This window comes from Canis lupus, chromosome X (assembly GCF_048164855.1).
Source record: "Canis lupus baileyi chromosome X, mCanLup2.hap1, whole genome shotgun sequence".
Taxonomy (NCBI): Eukaryota; Metazoa; Chordata; class Mammalia; order Carnivora; family Canidae; genus Canis; species Canis lupus.
In genome coordinates, this window is record NC_132876.1 from 1,210,878 (window position 1) to 1,232,455 (window position 21,578).

General features: G+C 49.8%; 2 protein-coding genes across 3 annotated transcripts in view; both read right to left on the bottom strand.

Moving 5' to 3' along the window:
* Positions 1-21,578, bottom strand: part of LOC140628341 (sodium- and chloride-dependent creatine transporter 1-like) — a 134,470-nt gene that overhangs the window by 32,676 nt on the left and 80,216 nt on the right. The gene's annotated exons all lie outside the window — the stretch shown is intronic.
* On the bottom strand, positions 4,325-5,610 carry LOC140627153 (cancer/testis antigen 1-like). The gene is made up of 3 exons (XM_072815128.1): positions 5,307-5,610; positions 4,901-5,029; positions 4,325-4,645 (listed from the first exon to the last, which is right to left on the bottom strand). The coding sequence occupies exons 1-3, from the start codon at positions 5,534-5,536 to the stop codon at positions 4,507-4,509; spliced, it is 498 nt and encodes a 165-aa protein (XP_072671229.1). The 5' UTR covers positions 5,537-5,610; the 3' UTR covers positions 4,325-4,506.

Genomic DNA, 21,578 nt, shown 5'->3' on the forward strand with positions numbered 1-21,578 from the left:
TAGCTGTTCTAGCTCATCTCTCAGAAAACAGTAAGGGGTGCGCCTGTGCCGAACACAGGGTGTGGAAGTCTGAATCCCTATATTGTACTCCAGAGACTAACATCTTCTCTGGCGTCCTCCCGGTCCTCCCACTTGGTCCCTGTGACCCGCCCACTCTGGCCTCCTCCCCGTCCTCCCACTTGGTCCCTGTGACCCGGCCACTCTGGCCTCCTCCTCGTCCTCCCACCTGGTCCCTGTGACTCGTCCCCTGTGGCCTCTTCCTCATCCTCACACCTGGTCCCTGTGACCCAGCCACACTGGCCTCCTCCCATCTTCCCACCTGGTCCCTGTGACCCGTCCCCTCTGGCCTCCTCCCCGACCTCCCACCTGGTCCCTGTGACCCGTCCCCTCTGGCCTCTTCCTCGTCCTCCCACCTGGTCCCTGTGACCCGCCCACTCCGGCCTCCTCCCCGTCCTCCCACCTGGTCCCTGTGACCCGGCCATACTGGGCTCTTCCCCGTCCTCTCAGCTGGTCCCTGTGACCCGGCCACACTGGCCTCCTCCCCCGTCTGCCACAGGCCAGGCCCAGGCCCCCTCAGGGCTCTTTCCTGCGGGAACTCTCTGCCCCAGTCCGCCTGGCTCACGGCCCCCCATGACGTTAGCAGGCCTGGGGGTGGGAAGCAGGCAGGTGCGGCCCAACAGAGATGCTGCCCAGCCGCCCCCGGGGAGGAGTGTGGGTGCCCTGAGGACAGCGGGGGGCCGGGCACGGAGCCCGACGAGGTCCCCTTGACGTCCTGTCAGGTCCCCAGGCCCGCTGTGTGGAGAAGAGGGTGGATGAGGGCAGGTGGGGCAGCAGCGGCGACATGACCCCACACCCTAGCCAAGGGTGCTAGGTCCAGGGGGGCCGTGGAGGTGGGGGTGGGTACCGAGGGCGGGGTCTGGCAGGGGGAGCCCCCAGACTTTGCTGACCTCAGAGTGGCCACGGCTGCCCTCCCTGGATCCCAGAGCCTGCACCCAGTGACCCTGCCTCCTGTTCGTATAGGGGCCGATGCTCCCCGCAGGACACCTCTTCCCCCTACCCTGCACCTGCCCCAGCACGCCCCCCACTTTCCCCCAGGACACGTCGTCCCACCCCACCTGCCCCCAGCCTGAGGCCACACTCCGACTCCTGGTTCCAGACATTTAATTTTGGAGAACAATCCGGAACAGCAACAACACAAAGCTCATGCCAGAGAGGAGGACGGGTTCTCCCTCTCGGCCTGGGCCCCCCCTTGACGGGGCGGCTGAGGGTGCGGGCAGGGGGCTGGGGAGGGTAGGGCGTGCCGAGCCCCCAGACCGGGCTCAGGCCCCGCCGCCAGCCTGACCCCGCGGCTGCAGGTGCTCAGAACGCGGTGCCCCCCCCATAGGGCGCAGAGGGGACGCTGTGACCCGGCTGCGGGGGGCCCTGGGCGCGCTCTCCCCCTGGCCGGCACCCCCACCCGAGGGGCTGCTCCCCCGGCGCAGGCCCCCAGCCGTTGGGCCCATACGTGGGGGGGCAGGGAGCACTCCAGAGGAGCCGGGAGACTGGGGTGCCACCGGCAGATGGGGGGGGAGATATACTACATAACTAGGGGGCTGCGGGGCAGCGTGGGGGGCCCAGCGGTTCAGCGCCGCCTTAGGCCCGGGGTGTGACCCTGGGGGTTGTGGAATCGAGTCCCACATCGGTTCCCTGCATGGGGCCTGCTTCTCCCTCTGCCTATGTCTCTGCCTCTTTCTCTGCCTCTCATGAATAAATAAATAAAATATTTTTAAAAAATTAAATAAATAGGTGGCTGGGGTATAAATAGCGGGGGGGCGGGCAGACGCGGGGGGGGGGGTATTGCTGCCGCGGGGCTCAGGGCTGGGTCCCGTCCCCCTGCCCCACGCAGGGCCCGAAGGAAGGCACTCAGGAAGGGGCCCGCGCGTCCCCGGGGGCTGTTGGCCGGCGCCGCCCCGCTCCAGGGCCGCCCAGGACCGCGGGCCGGGCCGGCCGCCCCCTCCGTCGCCGGGGCCGCCCCGTCAGCCGTTGCCCGACGCCAGCCCGATGATCTGCTCGAGGTTCTGGCGCAGCTTCTGCTTCCGACAGGCGGCGTCCCGGTCCAGCGCCGCCAGGACCTGCGGGGGGGCCGCGAGCCGGGCTGGCGAGGGCCCCGGCCTTCCCCGAGCGGGGCGCCGCCGCCCCGGCCCCAGCCCTTCCCGCCCCGCGCCCCGCGTGTGCTCCCCCCACGGCCCTCCGGCCCGCACCCCGACCTCTCCTGTGCCGGGCGCAGCCCCTGCTCCGGGCCTCCTGGCCCTCGACCGTCAGTGGCCCCCGCGCCGCCCCGCGCCCCGGCTTCCTGACCGCCTCCCTCGGGGGGGCACGGGGGGCTCATTCCCGTGCCAGGAGGCCCCCCGCCCTCTCGGGGTTCCCCCCCCCCGCCCCGCCCGCTCCGCTGCCCCCTGCCGAGTGTCCCCGGCGCCGGCTGAGTGGGGCTTTCTCCGTCTGCCTGTGTCTCTGCCTCTCTCTCGGTGTCTCTCATGAATAAATAAATAAAATATATTTTTTTTAAGTACCTGAAAAGAGCCCTCTTGATAGTTGAGGAGACCGGGCCGAGGGTGGGAAGGAAACAGGTACCAGCACTGTACCCTCTGTTTCTAAGAGAGTCAAAAGAAGGTTTCAAGATCCAAAAGCACCTGGGAGTATGGGGAAGGCACTGGAAAGCCGGGTTGCGGTTCTTATCAACCTTGTGTTCTCAGCTCCCATCGGCTTTGCCTGCTTGGATCTATTTCTGCATTTTTCATTAGGCACATGGATGTTCCCCGGATCCAGCAGAGGGAAAAGCACAATCCTGACGTCCCCGGGCTGCGGTTGGCGCGATCGCTTGGTGCTACCTTGGCTAAGCGAGTGGGTGCTTGAATCAAATCCACCCCACCTTGAGCCTCAGTCCTTCACTTACAAAAGCTGTGACAATGGTAGTACCTAGATCACCCCATTGTGGTGAGAAGTACGTAGGATAACGTGGGTCCAGAGCACAGCATCGTACCTGCACACAGATGTTTTTATGATGTTTTCCCTGAGTGGTCAAGGCAGGGGCAGCAGCAGCAGTGTCTGCCGTGGGGCACTTTGCGGAACCAGCAAGCAAGCGATTTCCAAGTCAGCGTCTGTATGAGCACCTGGCAGTGTGGACAGTAAGGGCCGAAAGGAAGCTTGACATGCAGGTCACCCGGCCCATGGCCTCAGCCGAGTGGGATGGTGACAAGAACGAGTGGGGGAATTAGGAGGCCACCCTTCACCCATCTGAGCCCCGCCGTGTTTTGCCACCTCCACGCGGCTCCGTGTACTTCCCGGCAACCGGTATGCCGCAGTACCAATGCTAACAACTGGGTCTTCGTGGAAAAAGTAGATTCCCAAGACTCCGCTACACTGCCTCCCTCCGGCCCTCCCTCACCTGCCTCTACCTACACATTGCCCCAGCACTTTTCTTCTGTGATCTGAAACCAGGTCGGCAAAGCACAATCTTTATTCTAGTGTCTCTAAATTGTTTACTTGTGCAGTTTTTTCCTGTGGCAGGGCCGTGACAGGGAGGTGGGGAAACCAGCATTCTGGGGAGGGGGTGGGCGCATTTTCTGGAGAACAATTTTGTATTGTAGATCCAACTCTTGGACTCTATCTTAAGAAAACAACCGTTTATGCAGAGACTTACAAGAATCCCACTGAAAGATTATAATATGAAAAAAATGAGAGAAATATTAAGTGTGGAACCAATATATTATAAAGCATTGTGTATGTATCCATGCGACGCTTTTGGGGTTTTGGATAGAGGTAAAGGCCAAATATCAGATGAAATACATCTCAGGAAAAAAACTGGTGCTGAACTTGAAAAACCTTACTCCTGTATCTGATTGTCATAGGGTTATTGTATTATTCCTACAACCCTGAAACTACAAAAGTATCCCAAAATGCTGACATTAATGGTGAATGACAGAACACACGCAATTTTCATTTTTTCATTTTTCTCAATTGTCTTCGACTGCCTTGTACCAGTTGAGTATCTGAATCCCAGAACCTCCCCTCCAACCCGAGGACAAAGGAGAGAAAATCGTGATGCTGACAGAAAAGTCAGACCCAGGGGATCCCTGGGTGGCTCAGCAGTTAAGTGCCCGCCTTTGGCCCAGGGCGTGATTCTGGAGACCCGGAATCGAGTCCCGCCTCCGGTTCCTGGAATCGAGTCCCGCCTCCGGTTCCCTGCATGCAGCCTGCTCCTCCCTCTGCCTGTGTCTCTGCCCCCCTTCATGAATAAATAAATAAAATCTTTTAAAAAATAAGAAAAGAAAGAAAGCCACATGCATAACATCAGCTGTTTTATTCTCTGCAGTAACAAATATTTGAACAATGAAAACAAGTGGGTAAGGGGTACCCCAGGGCCAGTGCAGGCAAACAATGACATCCCCCCAAACTAAGTGGCAATCCTGCAAAAAATCATGTTTCTAGGGAAGGATGTGCTGCCTGCAATGGGACTCTCTTGTGGATTCAGCCCCCTTTGCCAGGGCGAGGCTTCGGAAAAAACGGAGGCACGAAGTGCTGCATGGTCTGCACCACCAGGGAAAGCTGGTTCAGCAAGCACGCGGTGGAAATCTGCAGCAGGGCCGAGTCTTCAGCAGTTAGCTTGCTAAAAGGGAGTGAGGGGCAAAAGAAATCACGTCAGATAGAATTCCCCTTCACCCCCCCCCCGCCCCCCCAAGGTTACTCCTGCGCGGCTCCTGAAGAGCGACTCCTGAGGCTGCCACAGCCCCAGTGCCCCTCCCCCCGCCACATGTCTCCTCAGCCCCGGGCTTCAGCGCCCGCACGCCTCCAACAGGCTCCGTCAGGCAGAGACCCGCGCAGGTTGCCGCTTGCTCTCCCACCAGCGCCTTCTAGAACTTACATCACCAGGTCGTTGCCGATCACCGTGAGCTCCGTGTGAACCGCCCCTTGGAAGGGCTCAACATCCGAAATCAGGCACTGGCGGGCCACTTCGGCATCCACGTAGCACAGAAAAGGCACCGTAAGGCTGCTGTGGAGATTTCGTTAAGGCGCCGTCTGTGCTGACTTTACGGTTCAGGCTCCCTTGCCCACGGGGGCCCGCCTTCCCCCAGACCGCCTCGCCGCCCCCGGGAAGCGGGCCTCACGCCCTCCTCCCGCCACCCTCCTGTCCCCCGGGGCGGCCCGCCTGCTTCCTCCAGCCCCCCCTTCCGTGCCCCCTCTGGCCCCCCCACGCTGAACCCGCTTCTCCCCCCTGCCGCCCCTCCCCAGCACCCTTCCAATCCCGGGGGGCTCCTCGGAAAGGATACAACTCCAGCTGGTTTCCTGAGGCTCCGCCACAGGCGGCCGAGGTCGAGGCCGAAGCCTCTTCACCTTGCCCTCCGTCAGGCGACACCCCTTCGACCTGAGGCGCTCCCCCGGCCTGGGGGCCCTCGTCGGAGGTGCCGCTCCAACCTTCGGGTTCCCTCGGGGGGCTTCCATCGCCATCGGGCGCTCCAGCACCACCCTCCGCACCACCAGCGCCGCCGGGAGCCTGCATGGTGAGCGAGCTGCCTCCTCCAACACGACCCCTCAGGCAGTGAGGCTGGCTCGTGAAGCTCCGCCCCCCGCGCGCAAGGCCGCTGGGAGTGCTCAGAGCGCCTGCGCGCACAGACCCCGGAGAGGCTCCTGGCACGTGATTGGCTCCCGCCGGCCGCTTCGCTGCCCTCGGGTCGCCTCCGAGACCCTGTGGTGCCCGCGCCTCGTGGCGCCCCTCCCCCAGCGCGTGAGGCCGCGCGGGCTCCCTAGTGCGCCTGCGCGAGCCAGCCCTGCCCCCGCCCCCCCCCCCGCCCCGGGCGGAGCGCGTGCGGCGGGAAGCACGTGGAAGCAGCGACGTCACACAAAGGGCCGAGTGAAAAGCGGCGATCGTGGCGGGGAAGTGGCGTCGCGCGTCGCTGATGTAGCCTCACGGGGACCCTCGAGAGCTGTTCCCCGGGGGAAACACTGCCGGCTCCCCGCAGCGCGACTGCGGACCCAAGCTGCCCCGTCAGTAAATGGCGAGGGGAGGGTGGCAAGCTGGCAGAAACGGGTCATGCCACAAAGCCTCTGCCAGGAAGACGCAGGCTCCACGCGGGGAGCCCGACCGGGGGCTCGATCCCGGGACTCCGGGGCCACGCCCTGGGCCGAAGGCGGCGCTAAACCGCTGAGCCACCCGGGCTGCCCTGTCCCTCCCTTTGCTTGCACATGCTCTCTCTCCGCAAGTAGGTGATCTTTTTAAAAAAGCAAAAGTGCATGAAATATAAATACATAGTTAATAAGTAGAAACATGCTTGGAAAAAGCATCCAAACAAATAAAACATTGCTTGCTTGCCCTCAGTAACCCAGAGGTTCTCTGAGCGATACCCTTGAATGTCCATCCCTACGAGAAGCGCTACGATGACTTAAATGCTAAATCGCTTCACATGACTTTATAGTTTGCCCAACTATGTATGCATTTCTAAACAATAAAGGTTGGTTTTTAGCAAAAAAAAAAAAAAAAAAAAAAAAAAAGTCTCTGCCAGTCTCAAACTTTGAAGGTTCCAAGAGTAACATTTCTAAGTTGTAAGAGCGGTTTAAACATGATTTTATTTGATTTTTTTAAAAAGATTTTATTTATGTATTCATGACACACACACACACACACACACACACACACACACACAGAGGCAGAGACACAGGCAGAGGGAAAAGCAGGCTCCATGCAGGGAGCCCTACGCGGAACTCGATCCTGGGTCTCCAGGATCAAGCCCTGGGCCGAAGACAGGCGCCAAACCGCTGAGCCACCCAGGGACCCCCTCAAACATGATTTTAAAATAGATTTGTCTCTCCTGGGTTGTTGTCTCACTTTCTTGATTGGTATTGTTTGTAGAACAAACGTTTTTAATTTTGATGGCATCGATTATATTTTTTTCTTTGTCGCTTGTATTTTTGGCTACCGTTCTATAAAGAGGAGTATCGATGCTCTGTGCAATGGGCAGTGCCATTGGGCGATTGCTTGTGTGGAAGAGCAATCACTATGGGTTTGCTGAGGTCACACTCCCACAAGCAGAGGCTTACTGGGTGTGATGGCTAATCCTGTGTATCAACTTGCCTGGTACCCCTAGTAAGCAGTATTTCTGGGTGCATTTGTGGGGATGTTTCCATATGGGTTTAGCGTTTGAATCTGTGGATTCGGTAAAGCAGATTGGATGACGCGTTGGCAGGTGTCATCCAATCATTGAGAGCCTGAATAACACCAAAGGTGGAGGAAGCAGGAATTTGCCTCCCTCCCCTTTCCTATAACCTCACTATTGAGCTGTCACATCTCATCTCACCTTTTCCTCTGGCTTTGACTGGGATTTACACCACTTCCCCCTCCCTTGGTCAGACCTTGGGACTCGGGCTGAATTATACCACGAGCTTTCCTGGGTCTCCAGCTTGCAGGCAGCAGGTCATGGAACCCCTCAGCTTCCTCTATCTATCTATCTATCTATCTATCTATCTATCTATCTATCAATGAATTGGCTGTTGGTTCTCTTGATCCTACTTCTGTGGAGAACCCTCACTAATACAGATTCGGTACCAAGAGTGATTCTAGAGGAACAGAATTTTAGAGATGAGTTCTCTGAATTGGTTCTGGGGTTTCTGGAATTGGCTTTACAATCTGATTAGATTTGAAGACGCTAGTGACTGTTTCTCATAGTAAAGAGAACAGTGATCACCCATGGCATGAGCTCATAGAGATATGCAAACTATCTACATCGGATATTCCTAATCAACCACTTATAAGAAACAAGGAGCTAGTTGACTCTGTATGTGATACTTTTCAACATTTTTGGAAAACTAACAAATACAGTGACATTGGTTTATAGCTACTAATGTGACTGGACAACGTGGTGAAAGGAAAGGATGAGCTCAGAGATTTGAATTACCAGCTCAAACACGACGTAACTGGCTTAGGAGCTTCTAACTGAGCCCGGAAAGAAACCTTTATCGGGACGCCTGCTGGCTCAGTGGTTTATCGCCTGCCTTCGGCCCAGGGTGTGATCCTGGAGTCCTGGGTTCAAGTCCCACATCAGGCTCCCTGCATGGAGCCTGCTTCTCCCTCTGCCTGTGTCTCTGCCTCTCTCTCTCTCTCTCCGTCATGAATAAATAAATAAAACCTTTAAAAGGAAAAAAAGAGATCTTTATGTTCTAGAGCCAAAGAGCCAAAATTGCTGAAAATTCAAATGCAGAACCTCATGCACAACTACCTGAATTACAATGTAAATTGAACCTCCAGACTTGAAGGGTGTTAAACTGAGGCCTTGGTTGAGAAATAATGGAATCCTATAGATTGAGATGGAGAGGACGTGTGGGAAGACACTGCTGAAGCTGTGTGCATTGAGCCCCTAAATTGAGTGGAAGGGTGGGCGGCCTCCCCATCTGCAGTGGCAGCAGCCTCTAAACTTATAGTGGGATCGGCCTCTCCACCTCCCTGTGAGCAGATGATCTACACGTTGCCCAAGGAAACCATAATGGCCTCCTCTGAGGCCATTGCAAGATAGTGCTGATTCTCTTCAGGACCTACCCCCACCACCCCTCTTTGCTTCCAGCCCTATAAGTAGACTCCAATCCCAGTAGGTCCCTACAGGCAAGGTACAAAACGTGACCCATGAGGAAATATGTGCCACTCCAAAATAATGACTTGAGCTTTCCAATTTATACAGATAGAAATCCAGGGAATGTGTGTGGGAATGGATACTGAGGGTGTGGGGTAATAATAGAAAGACATAAAGCTGCATCAGGCAAATTTATTGACAGGGGCTCACTAAGCAGAGATCCTTTATTTATTTATTTATTTATTTATTTATTTATTTATTTATGTATTTATTTATTTAATTTATTTTATTTGAGAGAGAGAGTGAGTGAGACAGCATGAGCAGAAGGAGTGGCAGAGGGAGAGAGAGAAGCAGGCTCCCTAGTGAGCAAGAAGCCCGATGCGGGACTCGATCCCAGGACCCTGGGACCATTACCTGAGCTGAAGGCAGCTGCTTAACCAACTGAGCCTCACAGACACCCTGGGACCCTGCATGTAATATTATAGCAGGAATTAGAAAGGTCTCTAACGGCTTGATTGTTTGACCGTAACATGGACCTAAAGGTGGCTCACCATGAACAATAGAATTGCTGAAACCGCTTTAGTTTAATATGGAGGAAGGGATCAGAAGGCTCAGCAGGACTGGAATGTTAGAGTGAATTTGTCATTTGAGACGTGCTCACTCACCGTGGGAGGGTCCAGAAGACATATCTTTCACCGACACCGTGAGGAATAAATTTGTGAAGGGAGCACCAGCAACCTCGAGGAGTTCTGCAACTGCTCTTGTCTGTTGTCAGGCCTCATATTAGGAACTGCAGTCACTGAATTGGGAAGCCGAAATGCAGTGGTAGTAATTGGGTCCCAGTGTGGCAGGGGCCAGTGGGTGGCACTTAATCACTAAAGGCAGGGTGTGACTAAGGTTTCTGTAATGGACAGTGGAGGGAAAGCAGCAATCATAATAGCCTGGCTCACGCAGACCCTCCGGTATCGGCTACCTGAGCACGAGGGCCTAGAAGTGAAACGGGAAGCCTACTGAGTTCCTAACTGATCTGTCTAAGCAGAAACACCTAGGTCAAGGGAATAAAAGTCTAACCTGAATCATTAAAAACGGAAAATCATGGCCCCTCAATTTCTAGACGTGAACCAGTTCACAGACTCCGATCCACTTGAAAAAAAGGGGAGGCCAGGTCCCCTTCAGGAAGGACCTCGGCACACTGCTGAAAAAACTTTTTAAAAGATTTTATTTATTTTTTCATGAGAGACACACAGAGAAAGAGAGGGAGCAGCAGGCTCCATGCAGGGAGCCCAATGCGGGACTCTATCCCGGGACTCCAGGATCACGTTTTGGGCCGAAGGCAGGCGCTAAACCGCTGGGCCACCCGGGCTGCCCACACTGCTGAATATTTTAAATCTTAGTCTTTCTTTCTCCCAGCCTGCCGCAAAGGGCCCTATGGCCTTGTACTCAGGTAACAGTACACTGAGAGATAATCAATCTTTTCAGAGACGACTGGACACTGGCTCTGAACTGATGCTAATTCCAAGAGACCCCAAATGTCACTGTGGGCCACCAGTCAGAGTAGGAGGTTATGGCAGTCGGGTGATCCCTGGGGTTCTAGCTTCAATCTGATTCGCAGTAGGCCCAGGGGGTCCAGAATGTGTAACTGAAACAGTCTTTGCCAGTACACCTGGTTTCTGTGACCTGTCGAGTGAGGGCCAAGTGGAAGCCACTAGAACGGCTTTTACCTGGGAAAATAGTAAAGCAAAAGCAGTATCACGTTCATGGAGGGATTGGAGAGTGTAGCGCCACCATCAAGGACTTGAAAGACGCAGGGGTGGGGATTTCTACCAAATCCCATTCGAGGCAGATGCACCCTAGAGAATGACAGTACACTGTCATCAAGTCAACCAGGTGGTGACTCCATCCGCAGCTACTGTACCCGATGTGGTTTCATTCATTGAGCAAATAAACACCTCCCTTGGTACTTGTATGCAGCTATTAATCTGGCAAATGTCTTTTTCTCCATCCCTGTCCATAAGACCCTTCAGAACCAGTTTGTTTGCATGTCGCAAGACCAGGGATATACCCTGACTGCTCTACCTCAGGGGTATATCCACCCTCTAGCTCTGTGTCATAATTTAGTTTGCAGGGATCTTGAGTATCTTCCCCTTCCACAGGATTTCACACTGCTCCATTACATTGATGACATGCTGATTGGACCTAGTGACCAAGAGGTAGCAACTGCTCTACACCTGTTGGTAAGACACCTGCATGTCAGAGGTTGGGAAATAAATCCAACAACAATTCAGGGGCCTTCTTAGTGAAATTCCCACAGGTGCCAGTGGTGTGGGGCGCGTCAAGATATCCTTTCTGAGGTGAAGAATAAGTTGTTGCATCTGGCCCCTTTTATACCAAAAAAAGAGTCACAACAACTACTGGGTCTCTTTGGATTTTAGAGGCAACATATTCCTTATTCTTCCGAGGTATTCCAACACATTTGCAGAGTGACCTGAAAAGCTGCTAGTTTTCAGGGGGGCCCAGAACAGAGAAGGCTCTGCAACGGGTTCAGGCTGCTGTGCAATCTACTTTGCCACGTGATCCAGCAGATCCAATGGTGCTTGAGCTATCAGTGGCCCTTAAGGATGCTGTTTGGAGCCTTTGGCAGGCCCCTATAGGTGAATCACAGCATAGGCCTTTAGGATTTTGGAGCAAGGCTCTGTACCATCTGTTCTCCTTTTTTTTTTAAGATTTATTTATTTATTTATTTATTTATTTATTTATTTATTTATTCAGAGAGAGTGAAAGAGAGGCAGAGACACAGGCAGAGAGAGAAGCAGGCCCCATGCAGGGAGCCCGACGTGGGACTCTATCCCGGGTCTCCAGGATCACACCCCGGGCTGCAGGCGGCGCTAAACCGCTGAGCCACCGGGGCTGTCCTCTGTTCTCCTTTTGTAGAAACAACTCCTGGCCTGCTACTGGGCCTTAGGAGAGACTGAACGCCTGACAACAGGCCACTGAGTTACCATGCGATTAGAGCTGCCCATCATAACTTGGGGGTTAGCTGACCCACCAAACCATAAAGCTGGGCATGGACATCATCAAATGGAAGTGGTATTTATACATATATATATTTATTAAAATATATTTATAATATATATTTATTTATATATAAATATTTATTTTAAAATATATACATTTATATATAATATATATATAATATATATATAAAACCAGGCTTGAGCAGACTTTGAAGGCTTGGGGAAGTTAAAAGTGAAAAAGTGGCTCAGGGACGCCTGGTTGGCTCATTCAGAAGAACATGAGGCTCTTGATCTCAGGATTATGAGTTCCACGCGTATGTTGGGTGTAGAGATTACTTAAATAAAAAAAATAAATAAACTTAAAAAGATTTTATTTTATTTTTTTTAATTTTTTTTTATTGGAGTTCAATTTACCAACATTTAGCATAACTCCCAGCGCTCATCCTGCCAAGTGCCCCTCTCAGTGCCCATAACCCCTTAAAAAGATTTTAAGTGAAAAAGTGGCCCAAATGTCCATGGTCCCCACACCTGCTACATTGCTCCCCTCTCCCAGCCTGCACCTATGGCCCTATGAGGAGTTCCCTATGATCGATTGACAGAGGAAGAGAAGACTTGAGCCTGGGTTACAGATGGCAGGCACCACCCAGAAGTGGACAGCTGTAGCACTACAGCTCCATTCTGGGACATCCTCTGAGACAATGGTGAAGGGGAATCCTCCCAATGGGCAGAGATCCGGGCAGTGCACTTGGTTGTTCACTGTTCTTGGAAGGAGAAACAGCCAGACATGCAATTATATACCAGTCAGTGGGCTCTGGCCAATGGTTTGCCTAGATGGTGAGGGATTTGGAAGGAGCACGATTGGAAAATTGATGACAAAGAAGCTTAGGAGAGACCTTTCTGAATGGGCAAAAAGCATGAAGGTATCTTGTCCCATGTGAATGCTCATCAAAGAGCAACCTCAGCAGAGGACGATTTTCACAATCGAATGGATAGCACTACCCATCCTGTGGATTCCAGCCAGCCTCTTTCCTGAGCCAGGCCTGTGCTTGTGTAGTGGCCTCATGAACCACGTAGTGATGCATGGACTCAGCAACATGGACTTCCACTCACCAAAGCTGATCTGGCTACAGCCACTGAGTGCCCAGTCTGCCGGCAGCAGAGACCAACGCTGAACCCCTGAAATGGCACCAGTTTTCAGAGTGATCGGCCAGCTACTTAGTGACAGATTGATGACATTGGACCACTTCTATTGTGGAAAGGGCAGCATTTTGTCTTTACTGGAGCACACGCTTACTCAGGACACGGATGTGCCTTCCCAGCACACAACGCTCCTACCCCAAGCACCACCTGTGGACGTACAGAGTGCCTTATCCCCCCTCGTGGTCCTCCACACAGCATTGCTTCTGATCCAGGAAGTCACTTCACAGCCAAAGAAGTGTGTCCCTGGGCCTGTGCTCCCCGAACTCACGGGCCTTACCATGTTCCCCACCATCCTGAGGCAGCTGTGTTATTGAAGAGTGGCACGGGCTTCCGAAGACTCCGTTCCAGGCCTGGCTACGTGGTCACACCTTGCAGGGCTGGAGCAAGGTTCCCCAGAGAGCTTGCGTGCTCTGAATCAACATCCAGTAAACGGCACTCTTTGTCTCACAGCCAGGATTCACGGGTCCAGGAATTAAGAGGTGGAAATGGCAGTGGCATCAACAACCCACTTACCCCTAGCGACCCACCAGTAATATTTTTGGCTTCCTTTTCCCACAATTTTGTGCTCTGCTGGCCTAGTAGACTTAGTTCCTTTCGGGGGTGGGGGGAGTACTCCCACCAGGAGACACAATAATTGCATTGAACTGAAAGTTAAGACTGCCACCCGGCCACTTTGGACTCTTCATGCCTGTGAATCAACAGCAAAGAGAAGGGGGTTCCTACCCTGCCTGGGGTGATTGATTCTGAGTACCAAGGGGAAATGAGACTGCTGCTCCACAATGGAGGTGATGAAGACTGTCTGGAGCGCAGGAGATATAAGGGTGTCTCTTATTAAGTCTCTTAGCATTATGCCCTATGATGAAGGTCAATGGAAAACTACAACTCAATCCAGGCAGGACTATTAAAGGCTCCGAGCCCTCAGGAATGAAGGCTGGGATCACACCACTAGATAAAAAACCAACTGAGGTGGTTGTTAAAGGCAAAGAGAATACAAAATGGATAGCAAAAGAAGTACAGGGATCCCTGGGTGGCGCAGTGGCTTGGCGCCTGCCTTTGGCCCAGGGCGCGATCCTGGAGACCCGGGATCGAGTCCCACGTCGGGCTCCCTGCATGGAGCCTGCTTCTCCCTCTGCCCATGTCTCTGCCTCTCTCTCTCTCCCTGTGTGACTATCATAAATAAAATAAAAATTAAAAAAAAAAGAAAGAAGTACATATAAATACCAGCTACAACCACGTTACCAGTTAAAGAAATAAGGACTGTAATTGTCATGAGTATTTCCTCCTTAAAAATACCTGTGTGTGTGTCTGTGTGTGTGTCTGTGTGTGTGTTTTATTTCCTCTCTATTCCCTTATCATGTAACATAAGATATAGATTTTATATTGTAGTATTTAAGTTTTGTTACTTTTAAATCATAGTTCTTAAGTTATGGGGTATCAAGAAGAAAAGTAAATATCATCACTCAAGGACTTTAACTCCTCTTCTGGGGAAGAAGTTAGTGCATTTTTTACTTTATCCAGGATAGTTGTATCATGTTAGTGGGAATTATGACCTTGTTATTATCTTTATTCGGGATTAAGTATGGTTTAAGGATATGTGTATGGGTGTCAATTCTACGCCAACTTGTGACGATCCTTGTGATGTGTGATATGTGACCCACCTTGTGATGGTTAATTTTGTGTCACCTTGACTGGCAATAGGGTGTCCAGATTAAACGTTATTTCTGGGTGTATCTGTGAGGGTATTTCAGATGAGATCAGCATTTGAATTGGTGGAGTCAGTAAAGTAGATTGCCCTCCCCAGTGTGGGTGGGCATTATCCAATCTGTTGAGAGCCTGAATAGAACAAAAGGCAGAGGGAATCTGCCTTTGTCTCTGCCTCTCTCTCTGTGTGTGTCTCTTATGAATAAATAAATAAAAAATTTTTTAAAGGCAGAGGGAAGAGAAACTTACACGCCTTTTTTCTGTCTCACTGCTGGAGCTGAGACCTCTCATCATACATTCTCCTGCCCTTGGACCTGGATTTACATCATCAGCTCTCCTCGTTCTCAGGCCCTCAGACTTGAACTGAATAATACCACTGGCTTTCCTGGGCCTGCAGGGTGTAAATAGAATATCATGGGACTTCTCAGCCTCCATAATCATGTGAGCCAATTCCTCATACGTTGTTTCTGTCTCCCTTTTTTTTTCTGTTTCCTCATTCATTGTTTCTGTTCCTCTGGAGAACCCTGACAATGCACCAAGACACTTATAAAATGCTGTTGCCTCTATGACCAAAAAAGATCCTAATCCTCATTTGTAGGGCACCCCTGTGGCACAGCCAAGGGATGAATTCAACCATGGCCATGGGAGAGGCCTATAACACTAATGATACTAATCTGAGACTTGCTGGAAGAAGAATTTTACAAATATGAGCAGGGCGTATAGGCCTCTCCAAAGTATATCTAGTAACCACATACACACAGATAAACACACACACACACACATATGCATGCATGCACACACACATACACACATGCATGCACGCACACACACACGCACACACACACACACACACACACATACTCTGAGAAAGTTTCCTGATGGTTGCCAAGTAGTGAATGGTCTTCAGGCCATTGTTGCTGGGAAGTGGGATGATAAACATCTCTGCGGAGACTTATATAGAATCTCATTCTCTTGAAGGAATTTTAGGTAAGACATACAAAAACAAAGTAGTGATGGAGGGTTGGGGAAAACAGAACAAATTACTCAATAGTGTGGTCATGGGGAAGAGCTTGCAGGAAACACCCTCTGTCTGCCATGTGATCCACCACAAATGAACCAAAAGAGATGAGGAAAGGTGAAAGGTCACTTTGGGGAGAGTCATTAGGGGGAATTGAAGTAACTCCCCCTTACTCTAACAAGATAATTTGGACCTCCCTCACATTTTGCTCCCCTCTTCCTGCCCCCAGATGTACATTGTGATGCCTGAGTTACCCCAGAACTACCATGGCTGGAAAGAGTTTCTTGCTGACTAAACCAAATGGAAGGATGTGCCTCTCCATTGTCCTGGGAAGAGTATATATAAGGAATCAGGAGAGCTGTTGGTGAAGCCACTGTTGACTTAGGCATGGCAGAGGTGAATGGGAAACCACAAGAGCCCAGCACGGATTCAGAATCACCAATCACAAGCATTAACCTGCCAACTACAAGCAACAGAGAGAGGATGAGTCAGAAGAAACCCTGACAACCCAAAACCAAAGACATTGAAAAAGTCAGATCACACAACCTACGGTCCTCTTCTGTATCCTCATTTACCACACCCCCAAGATTCCTACCTGTCCTTGTTTGGGACAAAGCCCTTCTTCAGCCCACACTCCTTTTATAAATCCACCCTTCTCATGTACCCCCAATCCACTGCCTCCAAACTAATGTCCTCTCTTTCCCTACCAGTTGAAGCAGTTAATAAAGAGGGTAAAATTAGCCCTTCAACAAAGTTCAAGAAATCCAAAGAAAACAAAGAGCCTGAAAATATTAGTCTGTCACCACAGGGCACTTAAAAAGAAGAACCTAAATAAGGCAGTCCAAGGACAAGAGAACCTGGACAACTCTGCCTCTGCTAATAATGTTGCATGCATAGTAGAGCCCAAAGAACTACAACTCTTCTCTACATCCCCAGTGGAAGTTCTGCAAAAACAGCCAACCCATTAAGACTAAAATGTACACCAATGGTGACGATTAATAAAAACAATACATTTTAAAAATGATGTGTGTATGTGTGTTTGTGAGTTCTCTGATGGTAGGGAGGTTGGGAGAAATGGAAGAGGTAAGTTGTGAGGAGAGAGGTATGTAAAGTCTAGCCGGGCTGGGGATCAGACTGGCAGGTTGACAGTTACAGTCATTGGGTACAAAGACTGGGTCATGGCTTAACACTGAAGACAGATTTCCTTCCTTGATACTTTAACTCACAGGCCAGGAGGGAAAAAACTTGGTGTTTCTGTATGAGGGAAGGGGGAAACAGGGAAGGATGGGAAAAGGAGAGGGGGCAACATCAGGGTTCAGATTGCCAGAACCCAGATGGGGAGACATGTGATGTGAGGGAGAGGGTGGAAGTGTGTGATAAAATGTTTAATGCTGTTTTTTGATGTTTGGCTGCTGACAGCCTTCAAGCTCCTCTGCTCCCCCTTCTCCTGCCCCACATTTAGGCAAGCTGATAAGGAACTCTGAAACTTGAGCCACGCAAGCCCTTAGCCCACATATGGGAACCCTTACCCCAGCTCCAGCCCCTAACCACCATACAATCCCAAGCCTGTCTCCTTTCCCAGCTCTCTCAAACCCATCTTGGTCCTGCTTGGGAGCCAGCCCAGCTCTCCCCAGAAAGCCTCATTATGTGAGAAATAAACCATTGATTCTCTATCGGTGCTCGTACAGCAGCATCAGATGCAGCATCCAAACCAAATTTGGGATGTGTGGAGGAGTCTATCATACTCCTGTGGGGTGAGTACAACAAACTCACATACTTCACAGGAGTTTAATTAACGGGATATATATGGCACTTTATCAAAGATACCAATATTTCAGGAAATATATCTACAGGGCCTAGTTCATGTCAGATATAGTTGTAGACCCTGGGCTTACAGTGAAGAACAAGACGTCAAAAGTTCCTGCCATCAGGAGTTTACATTTTCATGGGTCCTCAGGTAGTTGAAACAGGAGAGAAAGGGGAGGAGCACGGGCGACAGCCGCTATGGCTGTGGGCTGTGGAGAAATCTCTGAGGAGTTGATATTTAAGTTGAGACCTGAACAAGATGGGGTGGGTAGTGTGGAGATTTCAAAGAAGAGTATTTTAGGAAGAAGAAACAGCAAGTAGCAATATTATGAGGTAAGAACAAGGCCGTGTGTTGAACAGCAAAAAGGCCAGAGTAATAACTGGGGTACAGTGAGAGAGGGGCAGAATGGAAACAAATGACTGAAACTTGAGAGGTCATCAAAGATGAAGTTGCATAGGGCTTTGCTGATAAATGTACACTTTATTATTAAGGAGAAACTTAAAATAGAGTTACAAACTAAACAAACAAAAGGAAACATTTGGTCTTGATTCATACCCATCTCTGAAACTTCCTGCCTACCTGTTGTCTCAAGAAAGTCACTCAATTTATGTGAACCTATGTTTCCACATTTGCGAAAAGCTGATAATGTCGACATCACAGAATTTTTAAAAAAATTAAATTAGATACAGTGACTGGCATAAAGTCAGAAGTCAACGAATGATAGTTATGATGGTTATTAATTACCACTCTGTGAAATGCTTTTGTCTTGAACACACTTGGGAATGCTCATAGCCAAATTGCCTTGTGTATCATGGCTCACTTTGGTCTTGTGTCTCTGAAAGGTTTATTTTTAAGATTTTATTTATTTATTCATGATAGTCACACACACACAGAGAGAGAGGCAGAGACCCAGGCAGAGGGAGAAGCAGGCCCCATGCAGGGAGCCCGACGTGGGACTCGATCCCGGGTCTCCAGGATCGTGCCCTGGGCCAAAGGCAGGCGCCAAACTGCTGCGCCACCCAGGGATCCCTCTGAAAGGTTTAAAACTACCTTTCTAGGAAGTAGGCTTCAAAGATATTATCAATCGGAGAGAGTGATTCCGAGGTGAGCATCAGAGGACAGGCGAAGGTGGCTTAGATACAGCTCAGGCAAAAACTCTTCCATTTTTTTAAAAAAAGATTTTTATTTATTTATTTGAGAGAGATAAAACACAAGCAGGGGGAGGAGCAGAGGGAGAGAGAGAAGTAGATTCCCCGCTGAGCAGGGAGCCTGACACAGTGCCTGATCCTAGGACCCCAGGATCATGACCTGAGCTGAAAACAGATGCTTAACTGACTGAGCCACCCAGGCACCCCCAAAACTCTTCCTCTTGCAGGCAGGGCAAACAAGGACATCTGTTAGAAGTTCCTGCTTCTAGAACACATCACAAGATGTCAGTTAATAAATGGGATATTTAGGGACAAACATGGTTGAGGCTCTGACTCTCCAGTGAGTATATGGGACAAACATTTTGCTTGATGTAACACAGGGAAAATAACTGAGAGGGTCCCAACTTGGGTCTCCCTCATGGCCCAGATCCTTCAATTGCAGAATTGATAACTTCCCGCTTAAAAATTGCAGCCAATGCTAAGTTCCCCTACAGATCATTTCCCATTTGATAGAAAGGGGCAATAACATACTCAGGTAGTTCTTTTATTTGACTAATGCTATTGCTCTTACTCTGTGCCAGTAAATTTCTTAAGGGATTTCCACATATCAATACATTTAATCTCTGCTATGGCTTAAGACAAAGGTACTATTATAAACATTCCACTCTATAGAGGAGGAATCTGGATTTCTATGTGTTATACACTATTTTAGAGTCTACAGAAATGATGGCGATGTCTCCATCTCACTCTGAAAATCCTCACTCATCCTGTTGCCACTGGGTCAGCGGTTTCTCTCAAGATTCATGTCTTTATTCAGTTCTCTGACTTTTTTGTTCATGTCCTCCCTTGTCTTTCCTCTATGATGATCGCTAAAGGTTAGATGCTGACAATTCTGGATCCGTCTTAAATGTTGCCACTTTCCTCATATCCTTTCCATTCATTCACCCTTTGTATTACACGCTTAAATCCCATGGTTTAATTCTTTGGTTCAATTGAGTATGTGTCAGAATTTACTACTGGTCCCAATTGAATATTTGTTTTGCTGGGGTTTTTTAAATTTCAACTGTGATATTTTTAAGTTCAGATTTGGACTTGTTCTTCCCTATATCAACCTATTTTTGTTTCATGGATGTGTCATCGCCAAATCTCTGTTAATAATACTTTTATTTTCTATGGGAGACTATCCCACTGCTCCTAGTAAACCTAAGCTTCTGAACACTTCCCTTCTGGAAAATGGCTTAAATCAGATTTTTAAAACTTTAAAAAAAATTATGAATATATTTCCCTATATGGGAAAAAATAGAAACAATCCACTTTTCAGCTGTGACAAAGCATTCAAGATAATGAAAATCAAACAGGATTATTAAGAAGAAGATAGATAACCTAAATAAAACACAGAATCACTATATATAACATCAATGCATCAAGTCTCTATACCCAACCAACTGTTCACTTTAATTTAGATAAAATTATTTCTGAAACAGGCAAATTTTTAAACGGTAAAGGGGAAAATGGTTTTGTGAGGGAAAGTGAGGAAGGGAAGGTGTTTTTTTTAAAAAGATTTATTTATTTATTTATTTATTTATTTATTTATTTATTTATGAGAGACACACACAGAGAGAGAGAGAGAGAGCGCGCAAGAGAGAGAGGCAGAGACACAGGCAGAAGGAGAAGCAGGCTCCATGTAGGGAGCCCGATGCGGGATTCGATCCTGGGACTCCAGGATCACACCCTGAACCAATGGCAGGCACTAAACCGCTGAGGCACACAGGGATCCCAGAAAGACCTTTTTTTGAGGGAGATGAGAGATTAGTATTTTGTGAATTAGTATTTTGTGAATTAGTATTTTGTGAAGGTGAGGGAGTGGAAGCCTTTTTGAGGGAGAATATGGGAGGGAATGTCTTTGTGAGGGAACTTGTGAGACGTTTGTACTTTGTTAGCGGAGGTGAGAGAAAATGACTTCATGATGGGAGGTGAGGCAAAGAAGGCTTTAATGAAGGAAGGGAAGGCCTTTATGTAGGGAAAAGAGGGAGAGGAGGAGTTTTTGTGCATTCAAGAGGGAGGCCTATGAGAGAAGAGGTGAGGGATGGTAGGCCTTTCCAAGGAAGACGTGTGAGGGAAAGACTGTGGGCAGGTGAGTCAGAGAACTTTGTATAGGGAAGGTGAGGGAGGGAAGACCTTTGTGACTGGAAGAGAGGGATATTAGAACTTTGTGAGGGAAGATCATCAAAGGAAGGTCTTTTTGAGGGGAGATGAGGAAGATTAGCACTCTGAGAGACGGAGGAATTGAGAGGGTAGAGAAGGGAGGGGAGGGTAGAGAATTCACCAGGAGGGAATTCCCAAACTAGCAGCATTTATTGAACACGCAGGCCCAGAAGCACTCTCCCGGGCACCTTTACTGGATTGACTCATGTGGTCCTTTGGCATATGGTCTATCATTATCCCATTTTACCAACGAGTAAACTCAAGCATAAACAGGGCAAAGTGAGGATACAGAAGAAGCAAATAACTAACATAATGGAGGAGGCATATCAAATTAATCCTTCTCTTTTCAACTGTCCATGGAACATTCATAAAAATTGACTACATATTAGACCTGTGATATTGTGACTTATAATAAGGAATATAAAATTTATCTTCTACCATTTCCTGGCACAGAGTCCCTAAAATCCTTGGCATTTCCTGTCATCAGAGTCTTTGTCATGCTAACGACTGAATCTTTGGAAAGCCTTTAGGTAACCTAAGGATGGGGGCTGGTTTCCAGGGGAACCAACCAAGTGATCAGAGGGCTGGACCATTCACTATGCTGCCACCAGCCGCTGAGGAGGGTAGACGGGCTGGAGGTTGCATCAATCACCAATGGCCAATGACTGAATCAATTGTGCCATTGTAATGAAGCCTTCATAAAAACCCAAGCGGCGGTGGGGGGTGGTTTCGGAGACCTTCTGGGTTGGAGAACACAAGGCAGGGTGGCACGCTGCTCAGAGAGAGCGTGGAAGCTCCGCATCCTTTCCCCAGACCTTCTGCTATGCATCTCTTCCATCTGGCTCTTCCTCATTTATATCTGTAACCGAAGGAATGTGAGTTCGCCCCTTG

Coding starts and splice junctions, on each gene's coding strand:
- LOC140627153 (XM_072815128.1), bottom strand. CDS start 5,536: ATGCAGGCTCCCGGCGGCGCTGGTGGTGCGGAGGGTGGTGCTGGAGCG. Junction 5,030..5,306: donor TCAGGAAACCAGCTGGAGTT/GTATCCTTTCCG, acceptor AAATCTCCACAG/CAGCCTTACGGTGCCTTTTC. Junction 4,646..4,900: donor ATCGGCAACGACCTGGTGAT/GTAAGTTCTAGA, acceptor ACTCCCTTTTAG/CAAGCTAACTGCTGAAGACT.